At 34.8% G+C, this 14,711-nt stretch overlaps 1 protein-coding gene across 2 annotated transcripts in view; it reads left to right on the plus strand.

The window, feature by feature from the left end:
- The window catches only part of LOC126194989 (coiled-coil domain-containing protein 186-like), a 200,511-nt gene extending 190,518 nt beyond the window's left edge, over positions 1 to 9,993 (plus strand). For both annotated transcript variants that reach the window (XM_049933405.1, XM_049933406.1), the window contains one exon: positions 5,798 to 9,993. In XM_049933405.1, coding sequence (XP_049789362.1) covers positions 5,798 to 5,869 — 72 coding nt within the window. In that variant the 3' untranslated portion in view covers positions 5,870 to 9,993. The remainder of the gene's footprint in view (positions 1 to 5,797) is intronic.
- Positions 9,994 to 14,711: the final 4,718 nt, after the last annotated feature.

Here is a 14,711-nt window from a genome sequence, read left to right on the forward strand (position 1 = left end):
TTATATGAACTTAAAAATTTGGGTTTAATTTATTGATTCCTACTGCACCTTGAGTTGCATGACAGTGGAATAAATGAGAAAAACCAAAATGAAAAATCAGAATCAGTTTTCTAATCAGTCTATCAGTTTTCAGATTGAGATTTGAAATGATGCAGCGGAGCCTTCAATAAGTTTTCCTGTAGTTCTGAAGCAGTTTATTTTGTTCTTCTCCAGAAATCTCGAACATCCAGTGTAATGGGCTCATGTGCATGCAGGATCAAAAAGTATTGTTTTGTGTGTTCTAGTGACACTTTGTGTCACCATGTTGTAGTTATTCAAGATAAGAAGTGGTGTATCAAACAGATGATTACAGTCATACCTCAAAGATACGAAGCAGATATTGATGTTATACAGTATTGGCAATTTTTGTGGTGGTATGGCTTCATCAGAATGGAGAAGCATCAAATGTGGAGTGCCACAACCACCCATTCTTAGCCCTTTACTTTTCCCGATATTTATGAGTGAGTGACTTATCACAATGTACAAAGCTGCTGTGCAGTTTTACTATTTTTTCAGATGACATGAACATTATGACTGATGGTTGTACATATGAAAATCTTCAAGGAACTATTAACAGTATTCTCATTGTTTTATTAAAATGGTTTAGTGTCAATTTACTCTTGTTAAACATAAATAAAACTAGCTATACTCATTCCACTGCAACTGCCAAAACTGAGGAGAGCTAAATATTGAGTGTGCCACACAGACAACGGAAAGAGTTGAAACAGTGAAGTTCTAGGGTGTTATGGTTGACTGCTGAATATACTGGTCTCATCATACAAGGTGTTTGGAAATTCCTGTTATAGACTTCTAGGTCTTGTAGAGAGGAGTGAGTACATAATATTTTGATATGGGGGACCCATGTCCAGAAATGTATTGTTTCCATGCTACAGCTGTTTGAAAGTGTGTGTGTGTGTGTGTGTGTGTGTGTGTGTGTTAGAGTACTATGGCTGTGTACATGTTCACAAATTACAGCAACACGATCCTTCCATTTGCCTAAGCTCATAGTAGTGGAAGAGCGGCTCCTCACCTTTATCAAGATCATTCAACTCCATAGCGTACCCGTTTTGCCACAGTTATGCGGTGGCTTCGAGAAAAAGGTACCTTCACTATCAGCATGCGTGACAGTGGTGCTCCAAGGAGAAGCTGCACACCTGTATTGGAAGAGGCCATACTGAATCACTTTGAAGAGGACCCGTTATCGAGTACACAAGCAATTGCATGTGTTTCTTTGGTTATTAATGGGTGGAATTGTAAAACAAGTGATATATTCCCTTCCTAGCCAATTCTGCAGAGACCGCCTTTTTCCATACTATATCACTCCACCTAATTACCAACGTTCTTCTGTAATGCTACATCTCAAATGCTTCAATTCTCTTCCGTTCTGGTTTTCCCACAGTCCACATCTCACTGCAAAACGATGCTCTGCTCCAAATGTACATTATCAGAAATTTCTTCTTCAAGTTAAGGCCTATCTTTGATACTAGTAGACTTTTCTTTGCCAGGAACGCCCTTTCTGCCCATGGTAGTCTACTTTTTACATCATCCTTGTTCCATCCATCATGGATTATTTTGCTGCCTAGATAGCAGAATTCCTTAACTTCAACTATTTCGTGATTGGCAGTTTTGATCTTAAGTTCTCGCTGTTTTCATTTTTGCTACTTCTCATTACTTTTGTCGTTTTTGATTTGTTGTCATTCCGCATTCTGCACTCATTAGACTCTTGTACTTCATCACTTTTACTGAGGATAGCAATGCCATGAGGAAATCTTATCATTGATATCATTTCACCTTGAATTTTAACCCCACTCTTGAACCTTTCTTTTATTTCCATCATTGTGTCCTCAGTGTATAGATTGAACAGCAGGAGTGGAAGACTACATTCCTGTCCTACACTCTTTTTAATCCAAGCACTCTGTTTCCTCTTGGTTCTTGTACATTTTGTGTATTACCCATCTTTCCCAATAGCTAACCCCTATTATTCTCAGAATCTTGCGCCATGCACCATTTCACATTGTTGAATGCTTTTTCCAGGTTGACAGCTCCTATGAACATGTGTTGATTTTTCTTCAACCTTGTTTCCATTATCAGTCACAATGTCATAACTGCCTCTCTGATGTGTTTACCTTTCCTAAAGCCAAACTGATCCTCATTGAACAGATCAGCAATTTTCTCTTCCATTCTTTTCTGTATTATTCTTGTTAGCAACTTGGATACATGAGCTGTTAAGCTGATTGTGCAATACTCCTTGCACTTGTCAGCTCTTACAATCTTCTTTTCCAAACATCTGATGGTATATTGGCAGTCTCATACATTTTACACACCACATGAATAGTCGTTTTGTTGCCACTTCCCTCAATGATTTTTGAAATTCTGGTGGAATGTTATTAATATCCTCTGCCTTATTTGATCTTAAGCCTTCCATATCTCTCTTAAATTCTGATAGTAATACAGGATCCCCTGTCTCTTCCTAATCAATTACTATTTCTTCTTTTATCACATCATCAGAGTTCTCCCCCTCATAGAAGCCTTTAGTGTACTCCTTCCACCTATTCACTCTCTCCTCTGTCTTTGACAGTGGAATTCCCATTGAACTCTTAATGTTACCACCCTTGGTTTTAATTTCACCAAAGGTTGTTTCAATTTTTCTGTATGCTGAGTTGGTTCTCTTGACAATCATTTCTTCTTCGATGTCTTCACATTTTTCATGTAGCCATTTCACTTAGCTTTCATGCACTTCCTCTTTATTTCATTCCTAAGTGACTTGTATTTCTGTGTTCTTGAATTTCCTTGATAATTTTTTTGTTTCCTTCTTTCATCGATCAGCTGAAGGATTTCTTCTCCATGGTTTCTTTGCAGTTATGTTCTTAGTAACTATGTCTATCTTTCCAACTTTTGTAATTGCCCTTTTCAGAGATGTCCAGTCCTCTTCAACCGAACAGCCCACTGAGCTGTTTGTTATCACAGTATCTGTAGCCTCAGAAAACTTCAAGTATATCTCTTCATCCTTAGCACTTCCGCATCCCATTTCTTTGCACAGTATTTCTTCCTCAGTAGTCTCTTAAACTTCAGCCTGCTCTTCATCGTTATTAAATTCTGATCTGAGACTATATCTGCTCCTGGGTATTGCTTACAATCCAATATCTGATTTTGGTATCTCTGCCTGACCACGATGTACTCTTAACTGAAATCTTCCTCTATCTCCCAGCCTTTTCTGAACGTGCCATCTCCTCTCGTGATTATTGAACAGGGTATTTGCTAATACTAGCTGAAATTTATTGCAGAACTCGAGTAGCCTTTTATCCCCTCTCATTCCTAATACTGCCCATGTTCTCCCATAACCCTTTCTTCTACTGGTTCCCCTACAATTGCATTCCTAGCCCACATTACGATTAGTGTGTCATCTCTCTTTATGTGCTGAATTACCGTTTCAGTATTCTCATATGCTTTCTCTCTCTCTTCATTTTCTTCTTGCGATAGTGGCATGTATACTTGCTCTATTGTTGTCAGTGTTGGTTTGCTGAACTGTTTGCAGTAGCCCACTCTGCCCTGTCTTCCTTTTCCCAACAAGTACGATTCCTGTTATACCATTTCTTGCTGCTGTCAATAAGTTACAAATAACCTTAATTGGAATGATCACATAGATAATGTTGTGGGTAGAGCAAACCAAAGACTGCAATTCATTGGCAGAACACGTAAAAGATGCAACAGGTCTACTAAAGAGACTGCTTACACCACATTTGTCCCTATTCTGGAGTACTGCTGTGCAGTGTGGGATCCGCATCAGGTGGGACTGACGTACGTCATCAAAAAAGTTCAAAGAAGGGCAGCTCATTTTTTTTATCGCGCAACAGGGGAGATAGTGCCACAGACATGATACATGAATTGGAGTGGCAGTCGTTAAAACAAAGACGTTTCTCGTTTGCAACGAGATCTTCTCATGACATTTCAATCACCAGTTTTCTCCTAGAATTGCGAAAACATTCTGTTGGCACCCAACTACATAAGGAGAAATGATCATCAGATAAAATAAGAGAAATCAGGGCTTGCACAGAAAAATTTAAGTGTTTGTTTTTCTCTCGTGCCGTTTGAGAGTGGAAAGGTAGAGAGACAGCTTGAAGTTAGTTCATTGAACCTTCTGCCAGGCACTTTAATGTGAATAGCAGAGTTATCACATAGATGTAGATACTCACCTGACTGTAAATCCTTGTCTTCTTTCCATTTCACTTCACTGACTGTCGACTGTATCTAGATTGACTCTTAGCATTTCTGTTTTCAGATTTTCTAGCTTCCATACTACATTCAGACTTCGTACATTTCATGCCTCGACTAGTAGAAAGTTATCTTTTCATTGGTTGTTCAGTCTCTTTCTCGTGGTCATCTCCCTGCTGGCAGCTGCCTCCCAGAATCGGGGAATCTTTTGCCAGTGGAGAGATCATCATGATCCTTTTCACTTCTAAGTCTCAAGGCCTGTAGATACACATTATGTGTCTTTAATGTAGTGGTTTCCATTGCCTTCTGCAGCCTCATGCCATTGATCACTGCTGATTCTTCAGCCTGTTAGGAGCAGTTTCCTACCACAAGGACAAGAGAGTGCTCTGAACCTCTGTCGACTCCTCCACCCTATTTGACAATGCTGTTGGCAGAATGAAGTTGACTTAGGCCAGAAGTCTTCTGCTGCCATTCCTGTTGATTTTTATTCAAAATTTAAGCAATGTTGAGGTTCAAACCCAGGACCAAGGACATTTTGATTACTAATCAAAGACACTAACCCTAGACAACAAGTGCAAAGAAAATATTCTTGGAAAAAACACATTGTACGAATAACAAGAGGTGTAGGCTGTAGGTGTAGTTGTAGAAATGTTTTCTGGGCACTAAAAATTCTTACTGCTACTTCTCAATTTATAGTTTGCCTTATATGGTCCATCAGTAAAAATACTAAGTTGTGTAAAAGGAATAGTGCGTATCATGAATACAGTATGATTTCTACAATGATTGAAAAAATCTGACAATGGTGCAGAAGGGTGTGCAGTACACTAACACAGAAGTTTATAATGCCCCCCCTCTGAATATTAAATGTAAGTTTGATAACAAGTCCACATTTAGGAAGCCTCTGAGAAAATTTCTTCTGTAAATGTCATTTGGTTGAATTTCGTAGTCACAGCGAAAAAAACCTTCTAGGACTATAAACTATATGTATGATGTAATATAATTTAATATCCCACAATTATGTAGATACTCATGCAACATACAAATTTCTGTTCTGTGCAAGTGTTACTTTTGTCTTTTTTGTAACATTACTGCCAATGCACTGCTTTGTTTAGAAAGATAACACAAATTGTCATAAAACAAAATTAATTTACACACACTAGCTTACTACAGATGCATCAGCAGAGCAGGGGGGGGGGGGGGGACCCAAATAAATGAATAAAATAAAAAATAAGGATTTTTGGCTGTCTTACTCAGACAGCTGCAGTTTGACATCCAGTTTAGATGGAAATCATTGGTTCTCATTCTGTCCTCTTAGCATCTTTGGATTGATGTAAGCCCAGTGATGACTTCTACTGAAGAACTAAAATATATTTTTGTAGTGCAGGTTGTGACTTTGAACATACAAGTGCATATTATTTTATGTTTGAAACCATGTAAAATTCAGTATACAATTTTGTGATAAATTTGTCTTTGCTTGGAAATATAGTAGCTGTGTTTTTGTATGCTGCCCCAATAACTATTAAAATACTTCATTTTCACTTTACAGGAAAACATAGACACACTTGGAAGAGAAATTGCACGATTAACATCTCAGAAGAATGCTGTTTCTACCTCGTAGGTGACATGAAAAGCAGAGAAGTCAACTGGTGCCTAAAGCACAGTGTTACTATGAACACAAAAGCTTTTGGAAAATGTACACAATTTTCCAATCTATCATTTCTTATCATATGGTATTTCACAGATGTGCAGTCCAGTGCAGTCAGTCTCTGGTCTAAAGTCAATTCTAAATGTAATTTGCTGTTCTTGGGGGCAGTCTTTGTAATCAAAATTAGTTCAGATTAAATATTTGTAGTGGACACTTCAAAGATCTACACGTAAGTGTATTGCTTGCTGAAGAATTGTGATGTAAAATCCATTTTAAGAGTCATTTTGTTAGCAGTATTCCTATATGCCTACTAAGCAAGATTTGTTCATTATATTTTATTTAATGGCTGCTTTTAAAAGTATATGTATGTTAGCTGCGAGTGTTGTATGTGTGAACATGTATCCAAAGTTGTGATACACAAAAAATGATGGAAGTTAGAATAATTTCCCTAGAAAAGGTGCTAAGACACTGCATTGAATGCAGTTAAATATATGTACAAGTACTCCGTTGTGATGCTGAGTGATTATTAGTAATTGGTTGTGGGGTACAGCTGCAGATAATGAGATTTGTACCTCAAATTACTGCTTTTTATATTGTCTTATTGCATTTTATTTTAGGAGAATTTATTTATTGTGTATATGAAAAAATAGTCATAGTGACACATACGGAACAGGTTTTACTTATGTGACTACTTAGATAAACACTTTACATTCTCAGTTGTAAGTAATTTTGTGTTCTTTGTTTGTGATAGAATGATTTACTGGCATACATAAAAAAAACATGAATAGTCTTGTATGTGGTACTCTCATATACAATAGTCTCATAATTACAATCAGTTTGTAGATTCAGCTCTCAGTTTCAAATGCCAGTTTCAAGTGTTTAAAATACAAGAATGTCTTTTTGCACACCCATTATTTTAGTAACTTCTAAGAGGATACCAAGGACTGAGACGAGAGATATTTGGGTCATGGGGAATGAGAAATTACTTTTGGGGTTTCACTATTAATGGATCTGCATACACTTGTTACTAACTAATATCCACCACACGATTTTGCTTTCTTCAAACTGACACTGCCTATTCAGCAGAGCAGGATACAAGTACATTTTGAAAGGGCAGCAGCTACCTACCCATGCCCCTTGTTAGGTCAAATGTCTTCCTGGCCTCTACCATGAATCTTCTTTTTTCTTGCTACCTACTTGATTAAGCCACTGAATCCAGAAGTAATCATTCCATTAAAATGATTTTATAAGGTAAAGAAATCACTGTCATCATTGTTTTTACTGACCCTCAACCACCCATCCAGCATAAAAAGAAGCACACTGCCTTTCAAGGAAGCTTCAGTTCTGATTGCAGTACTAGTGTGTATTAAACTTTGTTATAATGGAGTGCAGTCCTCTTGTATCTTCTGAAGATGATCCACTAAGTAAAGATGCCACAGTAAATAAAAACTCAAAACTGAACTGGCTCCATTTTTAAGTTCAGTTTACTACAGAAAGTCAGATATATTTTGACTGGTCATGGCATATCACTCCCTGGCAGGGAAATCAACTTTTCTTAGACCTTTGTCTATAAACTCCACAAAAGTATTATCTTGTTATTCATTTGTAAAAATCAGTTGTAAAATAAATGCTTAGTTCTTCATAACAGGCCTCATGGTAGAGATGTGATACAGTGTTTATCGAAGGGAAACTAGTACTGAAGATACTTTAACTTAATTTGTAAACTAAGTTTATTTTTGCATTTAAATACATTGCAAAATCTTTTGCAGAAACAACCACCAATAAAAGTTCTTCATGCATAACCACAAGATAAATATTATTAATTAAATCTATAATTTGAATATAATTTTACCACCAAATCATTTAAAAAACCATTTAGAACATATTAGGTGTAAATTAAACCTTTAAAATCTTAAATCCATGGGCTTGAGCATTTATTTAAAAAGGGGGTATTATAAATAAATTTAAATGGTGTGTTTACTGGATGGTACAAAATTGAGAGGAGCAGACCTGGGATTACTTCTAGTAAAAGGAAGAAGAAAAGGTAGGCATTACCTGTAGGATAAGTATCCAGGGCTCCACATTATGAGACAAAAAACAGACAGGGTAAAGATATTAATTTATTGATTATTTTATATATGAAGAGTGAGGTAGGTAATAAATATTGCTTTTAACAAACCTGATTACTTTCTTTGAATGAATTTTGAAGTGTGTTGTAGATTGCATCTTCAGTGAAAAACAAAGAAGAAAACATTGTAATAAAATGTAAAGAAAAGTGATTAATAATCCTTTTTATAAGATTCTCAAAAGAATGGGAACCACTAAGGCAAGAACAAACAAATCTCACATACAGAAATACTGATTACACCTGTGTTGCATATGTTTATTGTCAAAAGGTAACTTGCTATTTATTATCTCTCATTTAATATTTTGTTTCCAGTTTGTCAAAATTACTGTTGAAAGATAGTTGTCTGTCAGTTTCATTGATGTTAAATTCTGAAGAAGTAAAATTTTTAACAGTCCAGATCTCATCTAAAAATAGCCTGTTGCTGAAGTTATATTTCTGTTATATAACTGTCACAGTACTTAAAATACAGTTTTACTTAAGAGGTCAGCAAATGGAACGAAATGACCATCGTCTATGATACAGTTTTTTATGTTGGTTTACTCAGTTTATTTATTTAATGTGTCTTTTATACCTATGTTATGACCTGGTGCATTATTCACAGCAAAAGTGTTAAATATCTTACAGTGAATAAAAATGTGGCCATGTGATTATATATAGATTGATTTATTGATGTATAGAAGTCAACTAAATTCAAATAAAAACCAATGTGCCCTCATAACATAAAATTTGGTCATGCTTATGTAAAATATTTCTTGGTGGTCAGCTGACATGTATATTAAGATTACAGCTTCTGAATGTGTTGTTTGACGTCTAATGTGAATTAAGTTTGTATGAATTTTAATAATAGTATTTTCTCAGTGTTGTGTTTGATATATAAGCACTAGTGCTCTAAAGTCTACAACAAAAAGGAATACTGATTGGTCATCAGATAACTTTTAAAACAAAATGTTTTGACTTCAAGAATCAGTATGCTAATATGAGTTGTATAATCATGAGGTAGAGGAGAACTGAAACATTGGAGAAATAATGGCAGACTGATATTTGTATTGAATACATTTGAAGGAAGGAAATGTAGTGGATAGTGAGTCATTGGAGAAAGCTACAGACCGAGAACATAAAAGCTTTGCTTTCAAAACAGTGATCTTGTCTTTATATTAACTTGAAAGAAGAGAGTTGCAAATATAATGCATTTGTTGTTTGTTTCAATAAATAATATTTATATAATTAATGTAAAAGATAAATAATAACTGTTGACATGTTATTACTAAACAGAGTTAAATTTGGACACAGTTGGTGCAAGAACTGAACATCGCTCACTGTTCTCTCCTAATTCAAACAGGGAATGATAACAAAATAGGCAAGAATGACAACTTGGTATTAACATTAAGAATTGACAAGTAAAAGAAGACAGAGTGAGAATGGAAAAGAACATTCTCCTGATACCCTAAAATAAAGGTGGCATATGAGGAAGATAATATCAAGCGTAGGGGGAGTGGAAATAAAATCTCTCCAGAGATGAACAAGACAATGAAATAAATAATTGAAATGTTCAGTGGGTGAACTGAACATCCTGTGAAACAATGGTTTTTCCAAACTGTGAATAATAAGGCGAGTTATCAACTGTGCAAATTCCCTAGCTTCTGTTATACTGATTTAGATTTTAATGGTAGCAATGAGAAAAAATATCAGTTCAGTACTAGTATATTCTAAAAGATGCCAGAATAAATAAAAAGCCAAGTGTAAACAACAGAACATGTTTACTCAGTTTGAGTTTTACAGTAAAATATAGCTTAAGTGTCCATGCAACAGTTGGGTTTTGTGGTTTGAATGGTCTTTAGCACATGTGACAGTGAATCAGTGCTAGTTAAAGTGTAGTGATACTGTGAAACAAAAGTGCTGACTAGTGTGTGTTTTGCGTTCCCCTACGTATTTGTTATGTAACATGTTGAATAAAAATATTTGAAATGTGTCTGACTACCTCTGTATCATCTAGACTGCTATACAGAGGAAATTAATTTGCATCTTGCAAATAATTTTTCATTATCACTATATAGCTTACGAATCTCTTTTGTGGCTTAGATAATAATGCCTTATGCTTTTGCTGTCATTCTGTAAGATGAGAAGCAGGGAATGATCACAGACAATGAAAAGTAAAATACAGTAATATCATGCAGCAAGTATCCATTTGAAGTCGTCATTATCATTCATGGCTTAAGGCATTTCTTATCAAAATTGATAATGATTGACACATTAAATAACTGCAAGTATAGTTCCATTCACCAATTTTAATAAAGTAGACATTGACTTGTGTAATATAAAACTTTATTGAAACTTTGTGACCAACTGAGAAAAAGGGAGCCTTTCTTTTCTTGTAGCAAACTGACAGTCATTTGAGTTAACATTTAGTCAAAAAGCAGTTTAAAGTGCTCCAATTGTAATAATACCAGAGCAAACCATGTTTTTATCTCAGTTTCTCTCTTGTCAGTACTGCCATTGTGGCTGGGTACTGTATTTGCCTTGTTGGGTAATATTGTTGTATTTGAAGTTAAAGATAATTTGGTGTGTGTTGAATGAAGACATTATATTGTGAGGTGCATAATGTATTAATGCAGTGAAGTGCTTCCAAACTGAGTTTAATATTGTTTGTTGCAAATAGGGGGCATAGTTTAGAAATGAGATGTGAGTTGTTGTTAGTGAAAGTTGCAGTAAATATCCCTCTAATATATCAGTATTAACATTTGAAATCATAAGTTTGATGTATAATTGTTGTATACACACTTTGTAAATTGATCTGTAAAATATCTTCATGAAAATGTTTCAGATATGTCAGTTTCAAGAAAACTATAAAATATATAATGTTCTAACGAGCTTTCTTGGAGACAAATTGTAAACTTGCTCTATTTTCACTTTCTAGCCATGATGAAAACAGTTAGCAGAAGGAAGTTGTAACAGTGATTCAGAGTTGAGAAAGACTTATCAGAAGTGCTTTTTTTTAAAAATAGTGAAGAAAATGACACTGGATGACACAGTTTTTATGCAGTTTCATATTACAGCTTCCTCCTTTGTTGTGTCTATATCATAGACACTCTTCTTTTACTTGTCAGTTCACTCTCTCTTTGAAGTTTCAATGTGTTTCTTCTCACTTAAAACTGAAGAGGGCTAATAGCCAGAAAAAATAAAAGGAATATTTGGTTGTGTTCTGTTGTATCTGTATCTCTAGTCCTATAATAAGGCCAGTGACATTGGTATGAGTACACTTTAATCTTGGTACAAAATATATAGGGTTTGTTTGTTTTAAGACCACCTCCTCTTTACTGTATACTAATAGATTAGGAGGATACTAGTACTAGACCACAGTGCCACATGTTTTATAGCAGCTTTCTCAACAATAAACTGGCTATTATGTTATTATTGTGATATCATGATCTATTTTGAAATGTATAGCATGTGTATCAAAACTACATAAATATCTGAAAACTATTAAAATATTTTGGCATACATATGCTTTTGCCTCAGTTTTGAACATTTTTTAAAATTAATAAGATTAATTTTGCCATCCATTCACTGTGTGCAATAGATCCCAGAAGAGAGAGGACCCTCAGGGATGGGGAATGGGTGAAAGTATATGTTAATCTACTGCAGTTCAAAAGGAACAATAATGTACATAATTACAATATCAGAAGGAAACAGATACTCATTAGTCCACATTAAGGTTCTCTTTAGCACAAAAAGGGGAGCACAGTACTGTTACAAAAATTTCTTATCACTTACCCAGTGATATAAAATGTCTGACTGTCAGCAAAGTAAAATTTGAAAACAAACTGAGCAGGTTTCTTCTTGACAACTTATCGCGTAACTTACTTTTTTGAAAAGACAGAAAAAATGTTCTGTTAATTTGGAATGAAAATGTTTGATTAAAGAAAATCTCTTTTATGTTCATTAAAACCCACGACTAAATTTTCTCAGGGCACTGTGACCAGAAATATCATGCGTATTCCAATGTGAAGACATCCTTCTTACTCACTATGGATAAAAAAAAAAAATTATCTTTCTTTAATGTTACACGGTAAGCAAATTTAATAGAATATTTAAATAATTATTTTTCTCTGTGAGGCTTGATGCTCCAGTATAGCTCCCTACATGCAATGACAGCATACACAATTAAAATAATTCCTTTCAATAAGACTGTACCTCTGGCGTAAAATGAAATGGAAATTATTATGAGATGCCGTTTTACATTTACTGGGATTAAATCCTTTCATTAATTTCAAAATTAAATAGCTATGAAGAAATTTTTATCAGTTTTAACAGCAATGACATCGCTTCAACAATGCAATTACATATGGCCAGGGCAACATTTAATTGTTATGTAATTAATTAAATAAAGGGGACAGGGAAGGTACTTTCTTGCTACTAACAGAAACACGTACTGCATTAAATACTGACATATATATTTAGCAGAAATTCTAAGTACACTACATGTAGTAGAAATAATTCTTTACAGACCGCAATCTGAATGTGACATCAGAACCAGCCAGGCACGGAAGAAGAAGAAGAGAGAAGAGAATGAAATCTTTTCTTGTAGACTATGATACAGAGATTATAGTAATTACAATTCTCTGAGCACGTGTAATGGCTCAATTGTAGTCACATATCAATAAAGTGATTTACATTACTTTTTTCAGGAAGCAGTGCTATAGAATCCTTCCATTCCATATAAGAATTTCTGTTACTGTAACGTGTAAAAGATGGTGGGTAGGAATTACTGACTTTTTCTCCTTTTATAATACATAAAAACTTTTCAAAAGTTCAAATTGTAACCATATGTACAAATTAATTTGCAATGTGAATGTAAAATCACTCATTCCACATAATTATGATATGTCGTGCAAAATGATCGATTAAACATGAAGTAACTAACTAACAAAAGACGAGGAAATGATAGAAACTTAACCTGCATAATGCAGTAACAATGAACTATGATTATTCTGTTTAATGCTATTAATGCTTATGCCAGCTAAATTTATTCAAATAAATTAAAAAGATAGCTGCTACTTTGAAGGAAGCTGCTGCCATACTAAATAGCTGCTGTTTGTTATTGGTAGCTTAATATTTAATTATTTTCAGAGGTAATTTTCAAAAATATTTACCTACATCTGTAAATACTGAGTCTCCTCTACAGTATATTACTACTTGTCTTCCAGATGTGCAATGCACACAGCTACTTGCCATACAGCCGACAAGACTTTTCAGTCTGTGAAACTAGATATTCAGATAATTTATAGAAAGAATGATTAATAAAGTGCATTTTTAGTTTACTTTTGAACTGGTTATGGATTCCGAATTTCTTGCTTTATGTTAAATGGGGCTTGATCATGAATGTCATATGAGACAAAAGTGTTGTGAGAAAAAATATCATTTTCATAGTTTCTCGAAGCATAAGGATTGGATCATAACCCATAAACTAAGGAAAAAAGGAAGGATGAAGAGGTGGAACTTTCATTCCTGATGTGATCATATTCATCTTCAGAGCTTCCTTCTATCAACTGATATGGACACTTGGCCTACTGCCTCTTGAATTTCAGTGTAGTGTTGTATGTTTAGTAGTTTGTCCTGTGTTTTCTATCAAGTACCCAGGAGTTTACAAGAAATATCATAACATTGGGGTGTATTATTTCTATAGATGAAACATTTATGAAGTATGAATTGCTGTTCATTGATTTTTTTTTAAGAATGATGAGATTTCTTGAGTGTTGTTAGAATGATTTTCAAAATTTAAATAAAATGAAACTGTACTCCAGAATATTGTTAGGTCAGTGTGTATCACAAATTGGAATCAGAAACATTTTTCTTCTAATATGAAGCTTATAAATGAAGTAGATTCTGAATTCATGTTGATAGCTAATCAAAATTCCAGAAAGATGTGTCATAAGACAACAGTGAAACATGGCAGGGATTGTAATTATCAGCTGCGTAACATCCACTGTTGATCAAAGGCCTCCCAGAGACTTTTCCTTGCATTACAGTCTTCTGCTGCCAGCATGCATCCATAGCATTAGATTGTCACCTCAATCTTTCTCTGACCTCTTGGAATCCAGCAAAGAGCTTCATTTGTCCATCTAATATCTGTTCACCTATCTACATGTCCTGCCGACCTCCATTTCAGCCATAATTACATGTACCCTGTCCATGATCCATTATCACTAGCAATACCAAATACCTAGCAGGAGTAGAGCTGTGAGGATGGATCACGAGTCAAGATTGGGTGGCTCAATTCGTAGAGAACATGCTCCAAAAGGTAAAGCTTCCAGTTTCAAGTCCTGGTCTGGCACACAGTTTTAATCTGCTAGGAAGTTTCAGTACAATATTGTCTGCAAAACAAATGTGGTTCGATATGATTAATTAACATATATTCCTGTTTCATATTTCCTGTGGGACTGCCGATAATACTTTTTGTGTGATGGAATCTCCTTGCCTGACTCAACATTTAATTCTGAATTTCTCACTTTCCTGATGAAGTCTAACTAATGTATGTTTTCTTCATTATACTAACATAGATTGATTCAGTGCATTATTCCTCAAGGAACGTTTGTGCAGATTTTGTTGAAACTGAGTCTACGGCTTTACATCTATGATTTCCACATGAGGTGGGATTTCCCATTTATTACAATGTTCTTATATTTTTTC

Source organism: Schistocerca nitens, chromosome 7, assembly GCF_023898315.1.
Source record: "Schistocerca nitens isolate TAMUIC-IGC-003100 chromosome 7, iqSchNite1.1, whole genome shotgun sequence".
NCBI classification, from domain to species: Eukaryota; Metazoa; Arthropoda; class Insecta; order Orthoptera; family Acrididae; genus Schistocerca; species Schistocerca nitens.